The 25,855-nt window shown below is 38.6% G+C and overlaps 2 protein-coding genes across 2 annotated transcripts; one reads left to right on the plus strand and one right to left on the minus strand.

The window, feature by feature from the left end:
* Positions 1-386: 386 nt before the first annotated feature.
* On the plus strand, positions 387-4,272 carry LOC139734632 (ciliary microtubule-associated protein 3-like). Its single transcript, XM_071645418.1, has 5 exons — positions 387-452; positions 1,078-1,232; positions 2,717-2,815; positions 3,221-3,354; positions 3,837-4,272. The coding sequence occupies exons 1-5, from the start codon at positions 425-427 to the stop codon at positions 4,045-4,047; spliced, it is 627 nt and encodes a 208-aa protein (XP_071501519.1). The 5' UTR covers positions 387-424; the 3' UTR covers positions 4,048-4,272.
* A 1,488-nt stretch (positions 4,273-5,760) lies between these two features.
* LOC139734633 (eukaryotic translation initiation factor 3 subunit M-like) lies at positions 5,761-21,586 on the minus strand. The gene is made up of 10 exons (XM_071645419.1): positions 21,470-21,586; positions 16,797-16,932; positions 15,765-15,903; positions 14,471-14,594; positions 13,849-13,943; positions 12,807-12,990; positions 12,162-12,243; positions 10,853-10,996; positions 9,317-9,377; positions 5,761-8,133 (listed from the first exon to the last, which is right to left on the minus strand). Exons 1-10 carry the CDS (start codon positions 21,509-21,511, stop codon positions 8,004-8,006), a joined length of 1,137 nt encoding a protein of 378 aa, XP_071501520.1. The 5' UTR covers positions 21,512-21,586; the 3' UTR covers positions 5,761-8,003.
* Positions 21,587-25,855: the final 4,269 nt, after the last annotated feature.

The raw sequence follows: 25,855 nt of genomic DNA on the forward strand, positions 1-25,855 counted from the left end.
ATTTGATGATCAATGCAAGTCGCCATATTCTATTTGACGTCACAAAACAAATGTGGAAACGCCCTCTATCGTCATAAAAGAATTAGTTACGGATTCCCCCCCCCCCCTTTTTTTTTTTTCTTTCGGACCAAAATACTGAAATACATTTGCACTACAATTCACTTTCAAGGGAAAATATCATATTTCCATCATATCAACAATATAATTTCATTTGAGTACACACTTGAAGCCCTCACTACATTGTCATCCCGAAACAGTAATTTTACACCGTCTATTAGTGAAGCAAAATACACCTGTTGCTGTACGTTGCTATGGAGACACCTGTTTACTGTTTGAGCACACGCTCCGATCCGTAGCCATGTACCTACTCATCTGGAATTATTCCATTTTTCCATAAGAAAACGAGCAATTGGAAAGGAGTACGATGACAACAACATTACCCTCGTTAGAAGGTACGCGTTCATAAAGTTCAAAATGAATTAGTGCAATCAAGATAGGGCCGGTCTACCACCAATCACAGTAGAACTGTGTTTACAATATGTCGCCGTGATGGTGACCGTTTGATTGGCCTTGGTATTTTAAGGACGGATTGTGTATGGTTTTGTTGGGGATTCGGTTTGTTATGTGCGTTGTTAACAGGTTAATTCGTGATGAATTATTCAAATTGGTGTACCTGATCTTGTATTCTTACTCTTATTTAAAGTCATATCGTATATTGATAACAGAATTTACTTCCCGGCAAGTTTCGCAAAGATAAATTATACATGTATATATATAATTTATATGATATGTTATTAAAAGTCATAGGATATACATTTTTTTTTTTGTCCAGTGTGTGTCCATTCATATGCACACTTCACATTGATAAGATAGTCAAGATACGTTCTATTTTTGGACAACACAACTTAGTAACTAGGCTAGGGCTTCAGTATCAATGTTTTTCACTCAACTCGATAGTAATTACTTTACAAGCCCACAGTATCATACTTTTTCAAATTCTTCACTAGTTGCACAAATATGTCTATGATTTGGAATGTTGATGAATGATTTAATTTACAATGTCCCTTCTCTGTGCAGCTCTTCTCGGCAAGGAGAAAAAGAGCAATGTTTCCTTTGGGACCACGGCAAACAGGCCACTCTTTCCCGCAAGTCTACCTGTTAACCGTATTGGGAATGGAATGGCCCTGGACACATCCCCGCACCGTGGACCAGGATCTTACGACAACGCTGAGGTGGGTGGAAATACAGATTAATTTACTGCTGAAAAGGGAACAAGATACTTGATAGGTTTTGTACTTCGTAGTTGTATGACATCAATCTGTGAACTGAAATGATTGAATTTTGCAGAGCCTGCTTGATGTGAAGATTTGTTGTGTGTGCCATATTCTCGTACTTCGGTTTCTTGGGACGAGAATAAGATTGCTTAATATCTCTTCAGATCTTTGATGAGATTTTTAGTAGTGCATGCTATGCCACATGTTACTGATGTAATTATTTGCAACTTTAGGTGTAACACCTCACAAAAATATGGTTTTGTGTAACACAAATACAATATATACATATTTTCAAGTTGGGAAATCATTGAGCTTTCTTTCATAAAGGGACACTACTATGTATAGCTACTTTCATTGCATTTTTCATTCCATTGCTTTGGTTCTCTACAAATTTGAGCACTCACAGAATTATTCTAGCAGTCCCGATTTCATACTTGCCAACATTTTGAAATCCTGAAGAGGTAGATTTTGCGAGGGAGCGAAGCGACCAAGCCCGAGCGCGCTTGCGCGCGAGGGGGGGGGGGGAGGGTGTGTCCCCCTCCCGCGGTGTGGACTTTTTTTGTTTTTCAATATAAAAATATGAGATTTGGTGCATGCTTTTTAACCTTTTAAAAGGGTTCTTGGTATTGATAAAAAACTTATAATCCATGTAAATCTATGAACTATTTTGTAGACTATGCATATAAAGATAAAATCAGACATATCGTTAATAATTTTTGTAAGCTAAGCATATGTGAAAAAGTAATCAAACATATTGTTATCACAAGTTAGATAAGAAAATACATTTACGTTTGGTACAATCACGTATACGTACACGGCCGGCTGGGATCATGCATGCCACACCGTATGCCGCATCGGCCGCACCACGCACACGTGAGCTACCAAAACATATTATGCGTGGTTCTAGCTGCACGTACACGTGTGCAGTAAGTCTTGCACGCACGTTGATTATGATAGAGTACTAGATTCTAGTAGTGCGCCACTGCAGTGTGCATACATGATTGTGTGCATATTGGAAGGCTGAATACGGCGTTTTTGAGGAACGAGTTCCTTGAAATTATTATTAGTATTCTAATTACTAGCTTATTTTAGGGAATCAACGCACAATGAAGGGAAAATATGACTTCTATTTCATTTTATGGTAGGTTTGCTACAAAATCGGTAGATCAGAAGAGAAAATCGGTAGCCGGTCAAAACCTCTAAAAAGCGGTAGTCTACCGCCCAAAGCGGTAGAGTTGGCAAGTATGTGATTTGTAAGACGGGACCTGTGTTTTGCCTCTGCTCATGGAAAAGTATATGTGTCATGTAAGCATTGTAGTTCAGTAATTCTTGGTGTACACTATGCAACACTATAATTTTTGTGTTTTTATCTGTTGGATTAAATTAAATTTTAATTCATGTTTTCAATATTTCTTTCTTTTGTTCCATGTCTCTCATTACAGAAAACAACCTTCCTCTATGATATAGACCACCAGATCACGAGCAAGAAGGGTTACACAATGGGGGCACGCTCTGCTCCAAGGATACGAAAGGAATTTGCAGTAAGTGTTGGCTCTAATAGTGATTAATTAATTGAATAGTGAATAATTACTGCATTACTCCATTGTCTTACATGAAGATTTTTCCGTTGTTTCCAAGCTTTTTTTTCTTATTGTGAAGTGAATGTGATATCCTAATTTTGTCTCACCTTCCTGTTTATGTACATCTTTTGTACAGTAAGTACTGCACTGAAAACTTTTAACATTGTAGCCATCATAACTCAGTGGTTAATAAATATTTTACATATCATTTTTGTGACCAATAGCCACCTTAGATTTAGAGTTCTTCGAGGTGGTGATCAGTCAAACTAGGCGAATTGTCAAATTTGCAGATTTCTACTTTTCAATATCACAAGATGAATTTGAGTGCATTTAATCATCAAATGATTTATGTGTGCCCTCCCACAGACAAAGACGCCTTGCCCGACAACCTATCAAACCAAGTGGTCAGCTCCGCAGACATTTACGACTGCCAACAAGCCATTTGAAGTTGGAGCAAACCGATTTTACAGAAATAAGGAGGATCCTGAAATGACACCAGGGTAAGCACTGTGTCAATTTTTCCTCTTTTGACTCATGCACAAATGAGTGCTGGCAAGAATACTGCAATGTTCAGTAGAAGCTCTTCATTCAACCTTCCATGCAATAGAATTTTCATTTGATTTGCTGGATGCATCTGATAATGTTAGTTTCATTGATTAGACGGGGGAAAATGATACCTTTGCATGTATAGCTCTACATGGTATATGTTTACTATAAGAACCAATAAATGTACCATACATTAATATAATTTATAAATTATGTTCATTTTCATTATTTGTTTTTACTCTATTTGATGTACTTCTACATGTATGCACCTCACTGGCCCTTTAGATTGTTAGTATTGACTGATGTTAATTTCCTGTTTCTGGCAAGTCATACAACTACCTGAAGCACAATTCCACTTTTCCACGTGACCTGATACACTGTATATTTTATTTCTGAAGTATTGTATTTTCACATTTTTCTGTTCGATTTTCGACAGGGCTGGCACCTATGAACACAATGTACCAAGAAATAGAAAAGTGGCATTCCATGGCACCTTCGGTGGACCACAGCTGCTGAAGATCCCGCCCACAGATGGCGTCCTCATGCCGGATGACTGCAAGGGAACGACGCAAAAGAGCCGACTCATGACGTACAAGGAGAAGAGGAAATTTGCCATCAGGGAAGCGTACCTCAGCCTGTACTATTAGACCTCCTGGACTTTCGTATGTGAAAGGGGATGTTATCAGTGACATTTGCTTTAGTTTTTTTTTTTAGTTTTTTTTTTCCATTTTCTCTGACCAGATATGTGACAGATTCTGGCCTTGCTACCAGTAGGCAAGAAGTGACTTTGTTGCAGATGGAATTTTGGAGCCTATACATGTCAGGCACATGTTCATTTACTTGCTGATCACAGGAAATGTCAATGTTTGTACGAAAGTTATGATGTATCTCAGGTGTCAGCACATTGCCAATTGTGAGCAGCCTTGGACTCAACCTCTTCCTCTCATCTTTCATTGGTTATGAAGATATATAATTAGGGAAAGATGCAGGATGGTGCACAAATACTGAATGATCATCCATCCCATGGGTGAATCTCTTGAGGTTTTGGTGGAAAGATCTACAAAACAAGGTTGAATGATTAAAAAAAAATGAATGTCTTGTTGCATGGCAAACTAATTTCTGCTCTCTTCAGCAAGAAATGGTTGATTATTTGTTGAAAAAAAGGTATTTGATTTCTCAGTGGAGTCACACAACCTTGCAAGGATCATTCACTTTCATACACAGTACAGAGCATTACATTTGACTCTATTTAATACTACAATGTACTGATCATACTCATAAACCCATGTGGATTTCTTGCTTACATGGATATCGACAGCAGACAATAAGATATTATAATTCTCTTCAAACGAAACTGGACCTGTATGTATAGAATGTGTATGTCCTCGAGCAAGAAATCATATATACGCGGTATATCTCTGTGCTTGGTCCTAAAGGTTTCGAAAGTTTACAAATGCAAGAGGAAGTTAAATGGATTTCCTCACACTTTTCTTTGAAGTATTATCAAGCATACCTACATGTATGTATATGTCTAGCTTGCTCACGAGGAGATATAGATAGCTTTTAACAAGGTAAATTTTGCAGTCACAATTTTTCATCACTGTGTTCAGGTGGTTTCCCTATCAGTTCATTTGAGTAAGGTACTTGTTATTTTTAACAAGGTAAAATTGGCAGTCCCAGTGAACTTGTTTGAACAGGGTTCCCCTGTATAAGTGTACAATGTGTGGTGAAATCTTTCTTTTACTGCATAATCTTTACTGCATAATCTCTTTCCTTCTAGCTTCCTTGTTCTTTCACTGAAATACATGTACCGATTCTAGATTCAATAAGTATCTGAATTAAAAGTATGAAGTATTATTTTCTTTTCGGACATGTCTGGTGCAGGTCACTGGAAAAAGAAAAGAAGTAAATGTGAATCAGGTTTACCCGGAAAAGCAAAAACAGCAGTAAATGCATATTTCTTGCGCAGTGTCTGGTGACAAGAGCCATGAATAGGTGTAAATGGCATTAAATGCATACTGCTTGTGTTATGGCAGATGATAAAAGCCATAAATGTATCACAAACCATGAGAGTACCAATTAAGCCTTTTCCCTCAATGTTTATGCCAGAATTGTACTGTATCAAAACGTGAATGCATAGATTTTGAGACAGCAATCCTGCCTGAAATCACACCACATGTCTTTCTGATCTCACTATGCCATGACTTGTACTGGTTTTTGATACAGTGCTAGCTGCTCTTATTTTTGTACACTATATATTTGTTTGAAAAGAAAGGCATGAAATGTGTGTAATCATCTGTTATTATTGTACAGTAAAGCAAACAAATTACATAATAAACATTACAATGAAATGCATAAGACAATGTTATTTTCTGTTTTATTTGCCTTTTGGCATTTTGGAAATTCAGGTATCTCACATGTACATTGTATAAATGTCTCATAATTTTGTTGCAAGATTCTTACAGTTTGAAGGGCAAAAGGGAAAACAAATCAGACACACATTATATAATGTACACTGTACAGTGCAATCTCGGCAATAAGCATTACCTACAATGTATTACTAGCCTAGTGCCAATAAAGTTTTAAAAAAGACAAAACATCAGAAAAAAAAATGTGACAGTCTACACACACTAACATTGTGTACAGCATTCCTTGTGATGAATTTATAGATGACTGGAAATGTCCAAAGGTATTTTGTGACTTTTTTAACTTCCCACAGATCATAAGCAACATAAAGCTTGATGCACTGCTCATGTGTAAACAAAACTGCAAAAATTTACCATGGATTATAGATGCCCGACAAACAGCAAAACACAGATTTGGGTGCATGGGACAACACACTATCGGTGACATTGATCATTTCAGTGTAAATACTACTGCAATTGTGGTCTTTGTGCGCTCTGCTTCTAAATTTGACTTTCACATTGCATGCCCTCACAGACATCCTTGAGACTAAGGGAAAATAAGTACATAAATAAGAGAATGTAGATATACTTCAACTTTCTGGGCAGAAATTAAGAGTGTGTAACTGTGACTCCTGCTGAATTTACTCTGTACTCGTAAGACAACAGGAACACACAGTTTGGAAATGGTGAACAACAGCATAGATAATCTATCTTTTAACAAGTAACCCAATGCCTTCATCAGTGCATTGATGGAGAAGGCCATCTTGGAATATGGTAAATGATAAATCATGGTATGTCCTGGGTAGATGGGCATCTATATACATGTATAGATATACAGTGTACTTCTTTTTCCATCCATTTTGGTGACATGTTAAATGACTGAATCTCCTCAAGTGAGGAGACTCTTATATCTGTTGTATCTTCAATCAGATTTTTTTTTTATTCAGCTTTAGCGCAATTTGCTTCTCAGTCAAGAGCACCAACACTTGTGTTTAACAAAAGGAACTAAAACAAAATATAAGGTGTCAACATTATTAAAGAAAATATAAGGTGTGCACATCTGCATGCATTTTTCTAATTAATATTGCTAAATTGGTATTTATCACACTTCAAAATGATGGCATAGCTACAGTGGGGGAATGGTTTTAAAGTTTAAAGAGAGACCTTGTGGTGTTATAGCCCTTGCTACACTGGCATGAACTGTGTGCAGACTTGTTCTCATATTGTCACACTCTAAATTAACACTTTCAGCCCAATGGGTAACATGTCAATGTACAAGGTCAATAGGGTTTTAGGCTGGTGGGGTAAGAGGGTTTAACACAATCCCAGCTTACAAAACAAGAGAAAAATTAGCTTTGTATACCCTCTCTCACTTTCTTTGATCATGGTGATCTTTCACTGATCTGTTTACACATATTCTTGCTCATTTACAGTATATACTATATATTTTGTGGGGGGTTTATTTTCGCAAATTTTGGGAGTTTGTTGCTACTCGTGAATTTAACGACACACACACACAAAAAAAAATGGACTCTGATCCGGACATGAATTCAATGTCCATGTGTGCATGTACTGATACACACAGTATACAGTTATATGAGCAAGGTGTGTTATGATACACTTTAGTTAGTAACCCAAAGTATTGGCGTGCCTACTGTGTGAATTGGATACACGCAAACTTCTTCATGAAAATGAGTGAATGACACTGCTTTCTCCATCCACTGCTGTACTCCACATCACGAATTTTACCACTGGCAAAAATGTCATGAAGTCCCTATTTGCAACAATAAAACTCGCTACATATATACCATATACAGTCAATCAGCAATATGGAGAGAAGATGAAAGTGAATGGAACAGAAATGGCACTTAGAGCAGTCTGTTTTTATGTTACAATCTCTGGTGGAATATTGGTACACAGCTGTACAAAGTGGCATCAATTTTGCCCAAGAGAGAGAGAGAGAGAGAGGCTCATCATAAACATATCTATTTTATTGGTCTGATACCCCTGAAATTAGATGCACAGTTACTGCTAACATTTTCATCCTCCAACTAAAAAGAAAACAAGTGAGGAAGGGAGAAATGAAGAGTTCTACACAATCCAGACATAAATACTTTAAGAAGAGGAAAAAGAGAATGAGATGGAGGAGGCGGAAGGTGAGAGAATCTAGACGGGCAGAAGTTTTTGAAATTTTCAGTTCAGGCCATGATTTGTTGGGAGAGGGCTTCCAGACGCCCCCGGACGTGGGAGAGGTTGCCCTGCCAGTTGACTAGGTGTTCCCTCAGCTGCTGCCACTGCTGTCGACCGAAGGTCCGGTGGGTCACGTAGCTGCGAGTGGGGAACAAAGTAGGGGACAGAGAAACAGTTAGCTCTAGCAGGTGGAATACTACAACTTTTCCTGTATTTTTAAGGCCACCGCACACTATACAACTTTCGGTCACATGACTGACCGACTTTGAATCTGAAATAAACAAGCGTGTTCATTCTGAGTCTATTGTGATTTATTTCAGATCCAAAGTCGGTCAGTCGTTGCAAAAGAAAGTCCTGTAGTTTGCAGTGGGCTGAAGAGAGAGAGAGAGATTATCCACTGGACAGGGAAGAAGATACATATTAACCAATGTGGACAAGACACCTTTATGCAAAGGTAGAACTTGTAGTCTACTCTACATGTTCACTGATCCATTGAGAATTTGATTGCAAAATACAGGCACTCTGTAGACCATGAGTTACAGGTGGTCTGTACACCAAAGTGGTAACTACGGCTACAAGTACATTCCTTCATGCCAGTCTAGGCAGGTTACATCTACCCTTAGCCATGTGTTACCAACCACAATTCTCCTACCAAAAGCAGCATACAAAATCTGGGTGGTACCGACCAATCAAAGTCAAGCAACAAGCAAACCTGCAACTTGCCTAGAGGTTCAAGCAGAGAGTGTAATCTTTCCTTGTCTCTGTCTCTGTCTCTCTCTTTCTCCCTCCCTCCATTCATCCATCCATCCATCCAACCTTCTCTCCATCTATCCATCCATCCAACCTTCTCTCCATCTATCCATCCAACTATCTGTCTCTCCATGCTGCACACCACAAGTTTCTACAAGCTTCAAGGGATGGTACAGTATTGGTGGAGATGAGAATTGGGCTATTAACTTTTTACGAGATACCTAGAAAGCACTTATGAAATAGTACAGAGCATACCATTCTAGAGGAATTCAAAGTTTATTTGATGAAAATCGGGTTTGGCATGACTGAAACATCCAAAAACAAAGTAAAACAAAGTGATCGTAAAAAAGTGTGGGTCCTACACTTTATTAGAATCGCTCTGTTTTGGATATCTCAGCCATATCAAAACCAATTTTCATCAAATAAACATTGAATTCCTCATGGAATTACATGCTCTTTCATATTTCATAAGAGGTTTCTCATTATCTCACCAAAAAATATGTTAGAAACCTGAAATCAGGTCTCAACCAAATCTACACGATCCCTTTCATGTAGATGAAACAATATTTACCTGATGTTGACCTTGTCCTGGAGTTCGTCTATCTTGGCCTTCACCATCTTGGATTTGACAACTGAAAATTGACAAGCATGAGTGGTGATGGGTTACTGTAAAACCAGAAATGTTCACATGCATTTCAATTTCGCAAATTTCGCGAGAGCCACGATTTGCAAAATTAAAATGCACAAGGAAGTTCTTGGCTACACTACATGCATTGAGTACCAGTGGCAATTCGTGAAAATTTTATGCCATGAGAAATGCCATAGCTGCCAATTCACAAAAAAATTTTATGAAATTTTCACAAAAATATCTTGGTTTACAGTAGTTGTCATATCACTGAACCTGATGGCAAAAGTCCATAAAAAGGCATTCAAATTCTTTTTTTCTAATAGTGAAGCATTTCACCACTGGTAAAACAGGGGTACTAAGCCATCCAGCTATTAAAGTGTCTAATTAGGGCTGGTGGAAAGAATAGCCTTTTTTTCTTTCTTTCTTTTTTGCCACATTTTTCATGCAAACCCAGGCCATCATGGTCTGACAATGGCTCCATGACATTTACTCCCATGGAAATATCTGCACGCTAAGCCAAACATAAAACCTCCCTACAAACATAACCCTAATCCTAATCCTCGCATTAAACTAAACCTAAAACCCTATCACAACCATAACACTAACCCTACGTCCTTGGAGAAAATAAAACTGCAGCAAGTGTCGCAGAAGCAAATGTTGTGTCACTCTGACACTTGCATTCAAGAAACTGGACATAAAGATAGCAGCAATATATTTTTGGTAAAAGTATTTTCTCATGATGCTTTCATTGTGATTTTGTCTTTAGAGTATGCATTACATGTACATGCATCCATTACTCTAACCAGCATGTAATTGAAATTTTTTTTTGACTGTCATACTCCATCCCATATAAAGAAAGGTAGATCCCATTCTTATGAAACTGTAAAGGAAATGACAGCATCCAATCAGCATGCTGTATATTGGTGCATATTGTTTCTTATCACAATAACCCAACCTTACACAATATCACTACGAGACACGAGCAACCGAAGCGTGATGAACCACCTTCATAGAATCAATTAATTTTCACTCCTATTCATTTTGGAATGTAATGCTTTCTTCACTTAAACTGAGTGGGTTTAGGGGCTACATTTTAAGCAACACATACAGTCAACCTTGCTTAAGTCGACCTCACACAAGATGAATGATCGCCCAAGTCAAAGGTCCTCTTCTCTTTACATTCTATTGCTTTTAATCCCTCATAAGTCAATTTTCTCTTAGTCGAAGCTATTTCTTCAGTCCAAATAGATTGAACTTAGGCAAGGTTGACTGTGGTTTGCAAAGCTTAGAGTCTACCTGTTTAAGAGAGGTTTTGAAGGCAAGACAGTGCTATCAAGTAAACACTTGTGTAGTCTCTGCAGTGACGAGGAAGGGGTTGGGGTGTTAACATGTCAACAGTTAACAGATATTTAAATAACATCAGCACTGCTGTGGCTAGTGAGCAAGAGTGCTCCGGAAAAAATGACCCTGCATGCTTACTATCGATGACGAAACCCTCCACATCCTCTCTGGAGATCTTGAGCTCCTCCTGGAGCCGCTCAAAGCTGATCTCCTTGGTGTCCACCGCCATCCCCATGAAGGTCAGGATTCGCATCTTCTTCATCATCTCGTCATGTGACAGGTCTGCAGGGGGAAGAGGACACTCAGGTGACTACCGGGGATGTAGTTATCCCTCAAAGGGATGGTACAGTTTCAGTTGAGATGGGGATTGAGGTTTCCAATGTTTTTTTGAAGATGAATTTTTGAGATAATGAGAAGCTTCTTATGGAATATGAAAGAGCTTTTAATTCTGAGAGGAATTCAAAATTTATTTAATGAAAATTAGTTTTGCAATGGCTGAGATACCCCAAACAAAGTGATTCTAATAAAAGGTGGTACCCACTTTTTATAAAGGTGCTTTGTTTTACTTTGTTTCTAATATCCCAGCCATTCCAAAACCAATTTTCATCAAATAAACTTTGAATTCCTCTTAGAAGTGTATGCTTTATAACTTTTTCTAAAGTGGTTTCTAAATATCTCGCGAAAAAAGTTTAAGGCTGAATTTTCACCTTAACCAATTCTATACCATCCCTCATGAAGAAATGTTGCCTGTGCCTCATGAAGACAATATTTGATTCTAATCTCTAACTCAACTTTTGTCACAACTTAGCAAACATTACATTCTAAAAGTTTGACTGATGCAACGATGAAATTTGGGCACATTTTACAGTAACTGTAAGCCACAATCATTGTAGTTGACATGGCAACTGAAATGTAACTAGCAGCCATCTTTGAGCATTGTTTCATTCTGACTGCACTCAGTGTACTTCTCATTTCATTCAAAATATCTGGCCCTCTGGGAGAAAGTGCTTTGCCACCCAAAAGCAGGCACCCAGTCTGCTGCTGGCTGGTAGTTTGTTACTGCTGTTGGTCTTTTGAATGCTGCTTTTAGTGTTAGCTTTTACTGTTATTGTTTTTGTTCTTATTCTCCTCAGTCATCAATTTCTGTTCCCTTTTTCATCTTCTCTTATTTTTTTCCCTTCCTCGTCATCTCCTCCTCCTCCTCCTTCTTCCTCTTCGTCTGGTTCTCTTCTCCTTCTTCTTCTTCTTCTTCTTCTTCTTCTTCTTCTTCTTCTTCTTCTTCTTCTTCTTCTATCACTTTTAATTATTGTCATCATCATACTGATCAAAATAGTTTTTTACATCATCATGATTACTATCATATAATAGATACTTATACTTTACAATATGAAAAAAAAAATCCCTCAAAAAAACAAAGCAAAACAATAATAGACCAAGCCTGACTCACCCAAACTTTTGATGAAGTCCTGGTTTGAGTTGAAGAAGTTCAGGTAGTCATCTAATCTCCCTGATACGAAGATGGTCAGCAACTGAAAGCAAATATCCACAAAAGACAAACAAACACAATCACTCAAGATGTGTCCAGTATATGATTCTTGGCAGCATACTTTCCTGTCACAGAATTTCAGTGCATGCGGCAAGATCTCACCGCTGTGTTGAATATCTACTGATACAGGTGACTCCAATTTAACAGATGAAGCCCTCAGGACTGGCAGATTTCCTTCGTTACAATGAAATTTGTTATATCTAAACAAATGAAGTGTATAAAAATATCTAAATGATAATTTTGGGCTGCAAATATTATTTCATTGGATCTGAAAGTTCTTTCTAATTGAGTTTGTTATAACGGAAGTGCACGGTATACTGACTTCTGTGATGTCCTAATAACTTCCTTTCTCTCTGTGTCTACTGCCATTCTAAATGAAGACTAACTCTGCTTGCATTTCATATGTGATTCTTATATTCAAACCATGAAGTTAGATAGGTGCAGATAATGAGGTTGCAAGAATAAACAAACTCAGCAGTCTTAAAGTTTACAATTCAAGTTACAGCACTAGCAGCATGATATTGCAAGAGCCTTCCTTTCACTCACGTCATGAATTCTGTCTCCTTCCAAGAACTTGACCGGTCTGAGCGTGAGCAGGTGGTCAAAGAGGTAGACGTTGGGGTCAGCGATGGCGTTGACAATGCACCTGTTGGCCTCTTCCCGGGCCTGGGACGCGTTGTCTTCTGTGTACGTTCCGAGGAGCTCCACCATGACGACGCTTGCCTCGTCGCTGTCGATTAACATCGTGCATCGGACATTTATTATAACTTATTTTCCTCACAGCTTGCATATCATTATCATCATTGCTGTTGATTCATATTATGCATCAGACATAAATTATGACTGAGTTTCCTCATGCTTTGCATGTCATTATGATCACTAGCATAGTGGATATTGCTGGGTATCACTGAATCCTGATACTGTCAACCTCTGCTGTAAAGTAAACCTTGTGTATTTCCACACCATATTAATATTTTGGAGGCATTTTCTTAGTTCATGACGGTCATACTGAATGGAATTGTTGAAGTAGATACACATGTACAGCAGAGTCCCCAAGAACAGAGATAGTGGTATAAATATGAAGAGGTTTGGGGATATCAATGAGAAATCATACTGCTGTCTGTGTATGTAGTTGTGATTTCCTTTTTTTTTTTCTTTTCTTTTTGGTAATTAATTTCATCTCAGGTTACAACAATTTGATGTGCACCTCAACATCAACTAACAATATTTGGTTACAGATTGACTGGACAATACAATCTATGACCAGTGGGGATCAAATATTGAGACACACATTGAAATACCGATACAAATACCTTCTGCATAAATTCTTGTTTTTCTCTCTGAAAGAATTAATTTCTAAAGGAATCCAAAGAGGACTCGTAGGTACAATCACAAGGTGAAATAGTAGTATATGAAATCTTTACCTCACTGAACATTCCTCCCTCAAAATGGCATCAGGTTTACCCCTTGTGTGCTTTAGTATCCAATGGCACAGAAAACCCACAGCATTGTACACAGTGTACAAAATCCCTGACACAGAAAGGGTTAAAAGATTGGATTTCTTTCTCTCTCTCAGATTTCTACTCACCTCTGTTTGCTCTCCTTGAGGGCCTCATAAAGAAGTCTGTATACATTGTTGATTCTATCTCTGTTCAGCTCCCATTGGACTGTCCATTTCTTGACCTACAGGATGGGCCACACAACAAGTCGGTACAAATAACATTACTGAAGTTGATTACTGATCATACCCCAGCCCCAAATTACAAATGTACTGTCTCTGAATTTCTAGTATTTAGGACAATGAAGCTTCACACAAGGCTCAAACCCTAGCTTAACTGTTTGCTGTGCAAGCATTTTACCTATTTTTTTTATTTTGTAATACTGCAGTGTACACATTGATATTTGTACAATTAATTGTTTGCGCTTGAGCAGCTCAGAAACATATTCACAGGTTCTTGAATTTGCGCTATACAACTGTCAACCCATACAAAATGTGCAGAGAAAATTGTGAAGATATTTTTGCAGGTTTTAGAATTTGCGCTAGCCAAATGTTTTCTTGTGCCTTCTCTTACAATCCTTGTTATTTTGATTTCTTTTATTCCTCCAGGTCGATTTTTCTTCTTCCTCCTATTCTTGCTTGTATTTTTCTTTTTCTGTCACATTGATTTATCTCTACATTTAAGGGATGCTGTACTGGGCATGAAGATTACCTTATCGAGGTCTGTGATGACTTGTTCTGTGCTCTCACATTTGGCAGCCACTCGTAAACTGGCGCAGTAGACATGGTATGTGAGGGGATTGGACTCTCCAACTCCATGGAATAAACTATTTAAGCTGTGTAAAAGAGAAAACAAATCAGATTATGTGTAGCAACAGCAAATGTATATTTGTGACCCGCTACAACAAAAGAATCCTAAAGTCGCTGATGGATGAGCCGAGAAAATTGAGTTTGAGATCACATCATCAAAATTGGTCGAAACAATCAGATTTCTATTTTTGACATAATTTTGTAATCTTATGTTTTGTTTATCATCTGCCGAAATTTCGAAGCTAAATGATAAAAGGAAAGGCAAGAAATCAGCGTTTTTCTGGGCCATGATTTTCGGACTTTCAATGTCACAGAAACGTGTCCGAAGATTTGGATTTAGCGCCGCAGCTAGACTCCACCCCTAGCAACAAGGGAGTGATCTTATTGGTCAGTGCGTGGCATCCTGATTACTGATTGGTCATGCATAGACAGCTGGCGCTAAGCTTGAATGAACATCGCGGATGTTGCTAGGAGCATGCCTTTTATTGTTAAGCGGTGAAAACTGTCTCGCCTCCCCTTGATCATGATAGCGTCTGAAGGAAAACTTTGAAGGTGCTTTTCTCGAAACTCTGATTTCCTTAACCACTTGACATGCGCTAATAAAATCATCGATATCTCCGCAACAGAGTACTTTTATCAGTTGTGCTATATATGAAATTAAAGTAGAAGAGTACGGCAATAATGTCATGCCATTTTCAGAAAATTGTCCTCCCGCGACTTTCGGATCCTTTTGTTGTAGCGGGTCACATTTATGCTATTAAGCAGACTTAAAGTGTGCAAGCATGAGAGAGGAAAGGTTATTTGAGTGATTTCAATGCAAAATAATTTTGTGAGGACAAGGACCACCACACAGCAAGAAATTACACATCAAATCTTTGGCCCTTAATGTTCAGTTGCCCTTAAAAAAGTTACAGAGTGAATCGACTTTGATGGAGAAAATATCATATTACTCATGTTTCATCCTTGACAATTGAAATCCTGTTTCACAGTCAGAGTCACTATTAACATGTGTAAGTAGAAAATAGTGTTAAATGTACTTTGAAGTTACATTTCATTAAATGTTTCAGGACAAACAAGAACAACAACAACAACAACATTAAAAGATACATGGCTTCAAAGCTGAAGCCATACAGCAGAGAGTAAGACACATAGAGAAATCAAGACTTAAAGCAGAGAAGACACTGCACTGCACCTACATCTTAAGTCTTGTAAAGGACTGCTCCGGGGTGCCGGCTTTGGTGAGGTGATCGCACAGCTTTGGGACGAGCTTCTCCATCGTCTCCGGTGGGAAGTAGATGATGAGGGACAGGATGCTGTTGAAGACTCCCTCAATTTCTACAAGATTTACAAAAGACAAGATATATATTACCCTTTCTGTGCCAGGGACCCAAAAAAGTGCGTACAGTTACTACAAAGTTTCTGTGCCGACCGACACTCACAGCACACAGAGGTTTAAGACACTAACAAAGGAATCACTTTCCAGTCCAAAGCAATGGGCCCCCAACTAAACAATGTGCATGAATGTGGTTACCTTTCCTCACGAAATTTGAATTGAACTCGATACTTTGCACTTGTGCAGTTCTACTACTGTTACATGATGCAAATTTCAATCAGCTACATGTACTTCAGTACGCAGTCTGCTCAGTCAGTAAATATGACAGTTTTTCTCTTTTTTCAGTTGCACCAACAAAACACAACACAACACAAAACAGATTCTTTTACAACAAAGAAGATACATCTATAAGATGCAGAATCTGGTTGCTTTTCAGTCAATTCACAATGGACCATTTGACTATTGTACAACTGTGCAGATATGGTTTGTTTTGTTTGTTTTGTTTTTCAAAGAAAGTTGTAGTGCACTAGTACAATTGTATGTGACTCACTTGTTCCAACTGCATGCTGCAAACTTCAATCACTTTGTGTAATGAATAGACTGCTGAACTAAAAATATCTTTTTGGTCCCTTTGATTATGTGTATGTGTGTGTGTTGTGTATCTATTTTCATAATTAGAGCTTGTTTGCTCTGAAAAGCTCTGCTTCTTGCTTTCACCTGGTAACACATCAGAGCCATTCGCTGTGTGAGCTTACATGTAGTGCACAGAAAACTTCTCTGTCCCTCGTGCTGTTTGAATGCATGTGTACAATGTTACATATAGATTTTGAATAATTCAAACAATTCAAATAAAAAATGAGACCAAGGGCTTTGAAGAAATCTAGATGACACTTACCGCTGAAATCAGAGAGCTTCCACACAACTCCTACGTTGTCGATTATCGTTTCCAGGTCACACTGGAGGCCGCCCTCGCTCATCGTTTCTGAAATATCAGCCCCCTTTTCATGGAGAAATGAGCGCAGCTCTCCTGCCTAGTAAGGACACAAAGTTAACAGAGTTCCCCAAATTTATCATGAAACATGCTGTACACATTGTTGTTTTCACAATATACAATAGTAAAGTGTGACAGCTGCCCTATTGAATTGATCTATTGGAAATACTAAATTCTCTCATATTGAACCCACAGAGATATAATATCTTAATGTGTTCGCTATGCTCTACTAAAAAATTACATTTATTTTTGTTAATAGTTAATACTCTATAAATATAAAAGCATAAAAATGATATTTTAATACAGGCGTACAATTAGTCAAAATCATCAGAAAACCGAAGTTCTGCAGGAAGATAAATTATGTCCAAGAATGTGTAGTTACCTGCCTTATGTACACATATTATTTACAAACTTTTTTTTTTATTAAAAATCTGCTATTATTTGTGCAAAATACAGTTAAACAGCATTTTGACCTCAAGCTTTGTCAAGATTTTCCTCATTCAGCAAGTGGAAAAGTTTGGCATGCTCAACACTGCTTGCATAACTATGTATGCAGTCAATTCAAGTGCATCCACAGCTGCTCTGACCCGGTGTGCTGGCTAAATATTGCTGCGGCAGACTGGCCCTGTGCTGAAATTAGTCAAAATCTTGTCTGACAACAGAGACAAGTTCCTGTTTTGAACAGTTTGTGCACAGAATTTGAATTGCGTAAAGCATGTTGCCCATGATTCGACCGTTTCCCTGAATCGACCACTCTTACAAATATAAAGGTAAGTGCATTCTCTCCGAGTTCATGAATAAAAAATGGTGTAAATAAAGTGCGAAATTCAACTATGCAACTACCTCCTTACGCATTCCAAAGAGCATGACAGTGGGCCATGTCACTGGACTTCCAAAATCATTGTCGCGACCCTCCAAATTTGAATCATGCTCACTAAATTGCTTCCACAATTAAGTCTCTTTAAAATACCTCAATCTAAATTCGCAAGTATATCCTTAGCTTGGTGATCAGTAAGTATACACACATACTTTATCTGCATCCGTGCATTTCTTATGGGTGTAACGTACTAATAGTAACAAGTTTATTGCACGAAATGTAGGTGTCAGTTCTTTGCATGGGTGGTCGAGAAATGGGCAACGCGCTTTACTTGGCATGACCATGCTGTGGTACCGTAGTGTTTGTTTTCATTTCAGAAGAGAACTCAAGAGTCAAATTTCATAAAAATTAGATTTCAAGACTGCCATCTGCTGCTGACTGCAAAATGAATGTGTATTAATGTCACAAATAGAGACTTGAGAGTGTCTACAATATAAGTCACAAAATTGAAGGAAAAAAGTAGCAAAAATAGCTAATCTAGGCACGAATGTAAACCGCTTAACCAATCAAATTTTGCGTTAACTATACACAGCCCAGTTGCTGTATAAATAGCGACAGGGCTGTACCGGAATGGCCCACAACACAAAGAGAGCTCAGCAATCGCCTTACGATTGCTTTGAGTTTTGATACTTGACATCATTTTTTGTCACCTCAAACTCATTAAATGTAATCTTCATTAATGACACTACATAGCTATGTTATCGATATTGACATACATTTCACAACTTACCGAAAATGAAGATTATATGCAGCATGCGCGAACAGTACATCTGATAAAGTAATCGGGAGTTCACGCAATCAGACCGTGCACGCTGCTACCAAACAAAGAGCGCACGCACGCAGTAGATCGCTGCACTTCCAGCCACGCATGCGCACGCATAATTTGCATTTGCCGAGTGGTCAACGCGCCATTTTGAATTCTGCAACGATGAACCTCGACAGTCGGGGATTTCGCTCGAAAGTGCCATTTTTTTGTTCAGTGGACGTATCGCGAGGGCTCTCTATGCTATGGACTTATGTACCTTCTGTAATATAAGCATGCACTTTACGTAACGTACAAATGTCTATAAAATTTAAGTAATGTATAAATTGTTATAAGTTTTGTAGTTGTGTTGTGGTTCCCCACTTTGATGGCGAGGCCCCCGTCTGTCTGACGCTGTGCGAAAAATGGTCGGGCGCAGGCTAATTTTACGTACGACTTTTCCCTGCTTCCTCAACGTAAACAGTCAGAACCGCGGCCAGTGATTGATGGTAAGTTCAGGCAAAAGTCTACTCGTAGAGTGATGTGACTGCATTTACATTAACTCAGCTCAGACCACTAGACGAACGAGTGAGGTGAGATACTCATCACCATGATCATGATGATGGACCATTTATTGCTATAGACTAGAGTAACTGCGGCAGTAAGCGGCCGTGCAACTGTTCGCAGCAGGTACAACATACACGGTAATATACCGCTAAACACAGCATTGCACTGTTACATGCACACTACACATATACTAACACACTAGCAATCAACAAAAACCAACTGATTAAATGGGCACGATTTCTGACGAAAGTGAAATTTTCTCACCTAAATGACAACATATCGCATCCAAAATAAAATTTTCCGTACTTCTTAACATAACAATTAAGAAATAATGGTCCAAGAAACTTGATTATTTGTCGTTTTCCCGATGCTCATGGATTTTGAAAACATATCCTCACATAAAATAGAACTTTCGCGAGCCGATGTGGGCAGCCATTTGTGTTCGGAAAGTGGATGTTACCATAAAAAAAAAATCAGAAAAACACGAGAAAGACATCAACAACACCGGCAGAATTAAAGGGACTGTACAGTACTGGTTGAGGTGGGGATTCATGTTTTGAACATTCCTAAGTGAGATAATGAAAAGCCTCTTATGAAATATGAAAGAGCATGTAATTTTAAGAATGATTCAACGTTTATTTGATGAAAATTGGTTTTCAAATGGCTGAGATATCAAAAAAAGTGCTAATAATAAAAGGCGACATGCCCCAACTTTATTAGGATCTCTTTGTTTCACCTTGTTTTTGGATATCTCAGCCATTTCAAAACCGATTTTCATCGAATAAACTTTTGATACCCCTTACAACTGCATGCTCTTTGACATCTCATAGAGTGGTTTCTGAATATCTCGCAAAATGTTAAAAGCTAAATCTACACCTCGACCAGAACTGTACACACCCTTTAAGATCTTGTTTGCGGCCAATGCATGTGCGCCCGCTATTTTCACGTGCTTTCGAAATGGGAATTGGCGCTTATGCAATGTTCGCGAGACATGTGAAGGCGTTCAGCTAAAGATCGCGGAGCATGTGCGTATTGCATAGGGATTGTACATCGTGCCGCAAGCAGAAATACTACGTCGCATATCGCCCTTATCGGCGAAAATTGTGCCGGGTTTTGCCCTGGTAAATCATGAAAACTGCGTTGCCGTTGGTCAATGGTAAATTTCTTTTATGAAAACAATTGCGTTAATGAATAATCTTGTCTATGATACATGAAATGGTTGAAAATAATTTGCCTGATTTGTTTACAAGTTGGAAAAACCCTTAACAATGCTTAAACTGCCGCAAACAGGATATTTTACTCTAGACCTCTACTAGTGCATGTCTGGAAGTTTTTTTTTTTGTTTTAAAGAATATTTTATTCTTCATCAATGGGAAACATAGTATACATTGGTGTCTGGAACAATTTTGTAATCCTTTACATCAATGAATACAAAATTTATACCAAAACTTTACATCAGTTTAACATGTTTTGATACACTCTGATACATTATTTTCACAATCCATATGGCATATACCGTAGTTATGGGTAAACTCGGCCTAGCGGGTAAAGTCGGCCGCCAGCGCGCACAGTACAATTTTATGTACTGTGCGCGCTGGCGGCCGACTTTACCCGCTAGGCCGAGTTTACCCATAACTACAGTACACCATCCATATATAAACGTCTCTTCTTTTCTAGTTTTACATTACTAATTCCTCAATCTCTTAACAATTTTATTCTTTCATTACATTATAAATTCTATCAACTGAATCACTTACCCAAAAATAATTTCTTTTCAGCTTTCATTCAATCCAACCTAAAATATCAATATCCATTGATTGAAGTTTATTGTTAACCCCCCCCCCCCCCCGACCACTCTATACCCCCGTCCATTCTCCCTCTTACTACCCCACCCCATCCCCCCTCCCCCTTCCAAAACCCCCATCACAACAAAATCTCAAAGGCAACTGAAACCTGTGTGTCCTGACGTGCGTGGAAAAGGCATTTCCTGGTGGATGTGCAGCAGACCCTACTCTATTAAATAAACGCATAACAAATTCTCAATACTTTTTCCAGTTTTCCCACTTTTGTAAATGTATTGACAACGCATTACGTATAACTGCTAACTTTTCTTCTTCCAACTTATCCTGCTCTATAAACATTTTAATGAAATACTCCGTTGTGGGTGTCTTATTTTTCCTTCCTAAAAAAGCAATTTCTTCACCAAAATTATAACGTGGTTAACTAGACTAACTGAAGTGCATAATCTTTAATTTAATCGATTCACTTACACAGATCTAAATATATGGGGCTCGTATGGTAAACCATTGAGCAACTGAGAAGATTAGGCTATTTTGGAAAGGCAGTTTTCATTCCACACCAAGTCAAAACCTTTCAAGTGTTAAATGTTACCTGTTCCGCTTCTGGAATATTGATGAATGCTGGTAAACTCATGGTTACTTCAACGAATTTCCCATATGTTCGACGACTGGACTAACCACATGCAATGTGCGTGAAGACTGTTATCCGTTTGTGTATGGGGGCCAGGGGATTCTCATTCGGTGATGGTACACGTACACATAGTATGCGTATGCGCTGTCGAGTCGCTGCTCGTGAGTAAAAAAAAAGGGGGGGAACAGGCTGCCAGTCTCTTGCTTGCGGTCCTACTACTAGTACACTGTTAGAACGCTGTTTAAAATTTCGTTGTTTAAAATATTGTTGCTTAAAATTCTAAACAATGTTGTTTAAATATAGAAAATTGGAGCTTGATTGCCTTAAACAGCGGTTGTTTAAAAACAATTCGGAATGATTGTCCAAACAATTAAACATCGTTGTTTAGAAATTGATGGGCAAAAGTCATGTGAGAGTCATGAACCAATCAGAGCGCCTGCATATTGTATCCTTCGTCGCAATCGATCGGTCGCCGCCAGGCGCCGCGGCCACCTACCGCGCGACTCACACACACACACGTACATCACACGTTTATGTACGTATAGCTAGCATACAGCTCATACGCGGCTATTCATCATGATGGACGGCGGTGTCGATGACTGCAATGCAGCTATATGGAGTCACGAACATTCTCAGCAAATGGGGTCTAGCTATAGAAGAACTTTGCCAGTCATTCCAAGGTATTTATTTATTTAACTGATAGTTACATCGCTTCATGCCCATCTGTAATTTGCATGATGTATGAAGCCATAGTCACGGCTCACGCTTTGGGTTCTTGGCCGGGCTGCGCTACGCCTCGCCTTTATGCATGTAACGTTAGATCTAAGAAACTGTTAATGTACGTTAAGTTAGGTCGTCTGTACCGGTACGTACATTATGTTTTTCAACCAACTCGTGCTTGTATAAACACTTGCATAATTCAATCCTTACATACATTTTCAAAACTTCACATAAAATACGAATTTCTTTTACAAAAACTAATCTCTAAATCAGCGTACGGAATATTCCCATTGTTGACACAGTACAGTAGCCTATTCGTTGTACAGTATTCCCGGTTCTAACTTCTAAGTTGTAACAGGCACCGTATCACATCCAGGCCTGATCACATCATGCACAATTATATAGGCGCAGTGTCCGAGTTCGATGATGTAGAAATCTAACACAACTAACAAGTTAGTTAGGCATAGGGTCTAACGTGACGGTTAGGGCCTATCTAGCTAGGCAATGCTAGGGCCTAGTCAAGGGCTAGGGCCTATATTTTAGACTGCTAGTGCTAACTAAGACTAAGTTCAATTACACAATGACATGTCTCGATCATTTCCTATGAATCCTACCTCATAATTTAGAACTTATGGTCGGCTGTATGATAGCCCTACTACATCGACCACCCTCTTGTAATAGACCGACCGTGTATTAATTGGCGCACTGAACGCTTAGTACGCACTTCACTGCACGCAAAGCACATAAAAATGGATTGGCTTTGACTGTTGAGGATGGTGTGGGAAAACGCGAAAATTCACCGTTCATTAACAAAGTTAATGGTTTTAATCAAGGACAAAATTTCGAATGATTTTCACCGAATCGTAATGTAATGTCTATGGAAGTTTCTAAAAAGCTTCGTACAACACGGTGTTCAATACAACTCAGTTTGCGTGCATTGTCAATGCAAAAACAGCGGTCGATCACAATAAGGAGCGTTACCGCGGGGAGCTGAAACGAGGCCATGCAAGTTCGACGGCGATATTTTTGCACTGAAACTTCGAATCGAAGAGGGAACAAAGGCATTTGATAGCCTAGCTCTGGATTTTCTCAATCATGTAGGTCAAGTTTTTTGCATGAATTTTAGTAGTGTTAAATATTCTTATCAAGCAAATAAACATTAGGCGGTCGATGAGTAGTAGGTCCAGCCGTACAACCAAAATCTACTGTAAACATAACGAACCCCCTAAAATCCAATACTAAAGTGCAAGTTAAGTTCTGCTACGTTTGCTGGAGCAATTCATTCTTTACTGAGCATCATTGCCATCAATGATGCTCGATGAATTAAGGTCTACGTAAACTTTTAGTAGAAAAAAAGGCCTAGAACCCCTATAGAAAATGAAGATAAAGACAGAAAACAGATTGTGGTGTTTTTAACGCACAATATAGTCTATGCACCACACGTAAACTTAATGCCTGTAGTAATAATATACCACCTTAGTAGAGTTCTATTTGTTTCGTGTAGGTAGGTGGTTGGAACCAATTTTTGGCACTTTTGTCACTTTCAAATAAGTTTCTATGCAAAGATTAGGAGCTTTCTTCTCAGTCTGTCAAGATTTCCATGCCAAACGAAGCACATTGTGCAAATTCACACAAACTTGTGAGAAAAATGTAATAGAATGAACATTTTTGCAGAAGCTAATGATCATGCATAATTCACTCCATCATTTATGTTTTTGTTATTAACATGAGTATTATATTTTTTTCCATTTGGTTTATAGCATTCTGTCTGGGCCACCCTTAATATGATTACAAGTGCAATCTTGTTCCCTAATTTGTACAGATGAAGCAAGACTTCAGCCAGGAGATCATGGCTGAAGACAGGATGTTTGCAGCATGGCCATGTATGCTGACAAAGTACTCTACTATGGGGAATCAAGATGTCCATCGTAGCAAACGCTGCTTATTCGTCACACGGGTGACACCGATGGCCTTTCCCAAGGTACATTTTAAATAGTATTGCTCTGTGTAGAGATTCTAATCTACAGCCCCAGACCACCCTTTCCTTTTTTGCATTTGAGTTGAGGTGAATTTATTAACATTATGAACAAAATACTTACAGTATGAACATGACTATAAAAAAAAAAAAATTGTTAGACCGATAAATTCATTCAATGCTTGTTAATTAATTTCTAAGACTTTTGCAAAAACTTGCAAAAACTGAAGTGGATCTGTGATTTCAAAGCCAATATCAAAGAGATCATCCGGGCTCTTGATGACTCTGCTTTGTCCATCATTCAACTTGCATGTCATGTTCCCGTATTTGGTTTTGTTGCCGATTCGACATCATGAGCTTCCTTGGCATTTATCATGCACTGATCGAGTGACACATTGCATGCCTTTAGATCTTCATTGATGTACACACTTTTCATGTTCTCTTTTCCTTTCAGACTAGAATGCCCAGAATACAGTTTGTTTCTTTTGTTTGCAATAAAGTGGACTTTGATCTGCCTGCTCTTTCCTTCTTGCCTTTTCCCCAAGATGATGATAAGATCATGAAGATGAGATGTCCTCTTTCCAAATGTCTAAGCCAACTTCCTTGGCAACATTTGACTCGCCCTCAGTAAGCTCTTCCTCTGTCTCCTCAGCCCCCTCTGGCAGGTCAGTCAGGCAGAGATTGTCCCTCCTTAGCTCATGTTGGACCTCGTCCTGCTGGAACTGAATCCTCAAGAGATGACATGTGGATTCAGAACATCTTTAATTGTGCTCATACAAACTTCTTTCGCTCCTTGTATCACATGCGGTAGTGCAGCTTTAATGACTGTAACTACAGCTTGGACAATTATTTGGGGGAGGCTGTCTCCTGCCCCTCTCTCACATTGTAGCACCCCACGGCCCCACAGTTCATGTACACTGAAACTTCTGGACGGTTTGTCCTTGCCTCCTTCATCTACCATTCCCCTTTTCTTCTCCACTGCCTGATCAACTCACATGATAATCAAGCTTTTGTCATTATAAGATAACATTAACAGAGAAGTCTTTTATGAACTATTAAAGTTTTTGCATTCTTTTTCCTACTACTTGAAATAAAAATCACTGGACCTTGAACATCCCTTGCTCTTGCTAATCTAATTAAGATATATGCATATCAACTGATCTTGCCTTATGCACTGCCAGAATATGACATGAACCTCCTGCAAAAGCCCAAATGTCATTCATATTGCAATAGTCTTTGTTAAGCACTTAACAGTAGTGCAAGATTATTCTTATTAAGGCACTGGCTGTCAACACCATTCAACTTTCTTTCATTCAAGTTCATGGTAACTCTGATTGCTGCTTTGTAGAATAGCATGATGATTATTACAACATTATAATTCTAATGCTTGGCCTTACAAGTTTGGCTCTACTCATCCACAATTACTTGCCCGTCTTGGTAGTAAATGCCGTTGCCAGAATCAGTCCCTCATTCAAAATGTGTAGTATTTTCTACAATACCCTCCAAACAACTTTAAAACAGCCCCCCCCCCCCCCCCCCCCACAGTTAGTAATCCTGGTTGCAATCAAGTACAATATAAGTACATAAGCTAGCATCTGAATATGAGCTGATACTTGTCAGCATTTCTCTTTATCAGCCTTGATTGTGTTAAT

The sequence above is a fragment of the Diadema antillarum genome, unplaced genomic scaffold (assembly GCF_040938485.1).
Source record: "Diadema antillarum isolate AM-2024a unplaced genomic scaffold, OU_Dant_1.0 seq00000536_RagTag, whole genome shotgun sequence".
Classification (NCBI taxonomy): Eukaryota; Metazoa; Echinodermata; class Echinoidea; order Diadematoida; family Diadematidae; genus Diadema; species Diadema antillarum.

What these genes read in the sequence shown, in the direction of transcription:
- LOC139734633 (XM_071645419.1), bottom strand. Translation starts at nt 21,511, where the DNA reads ATGAGTTTACCAGCATTCATCAATATTCCAGAAGCGGAACAG. An exon ending in TCATCACAGACCTCGATAAG is followed by an intron (nt 13,944 to 14,470) that starts GTAATCTTCATG and finishes CCCATCCTGTAG; the next exon opens with GTCAAGAAATGGACAGTCCA. An exon ending in GGAGGGTTTCGTCATCGATA is followed by an intron (nt 9,378 to 10,852) that starts GTAAGCATGCAG and finishes GTCAATTTTCAG; the next exon opens with TTGTCAAATCCAAGATGGTG.
- LOC139734632 (XM_071645418.1), top strand. Translation starts at nt 425, where the DNA reads ATGACAACAACATTACCCTCGTTAGAAG. An exon ending in GATCTTACGACAACGCTGAG is followed by an intron (nt 1,233 to 2,716) that starts GTGGGTGGAAAT and finishes CTCTCATTACAG; the next exon opens with AAAACAACCTTCCTCTATGA. An exon ending in GGATACGAAAGGAATTTGCA is followed by an intron (nt 2,816 to 3,220) that starts GTAAGTGTTGGC and finishes GCCCTCCCACAG; the next exon opens with ACAAAGACGCCTTGCCCGAC.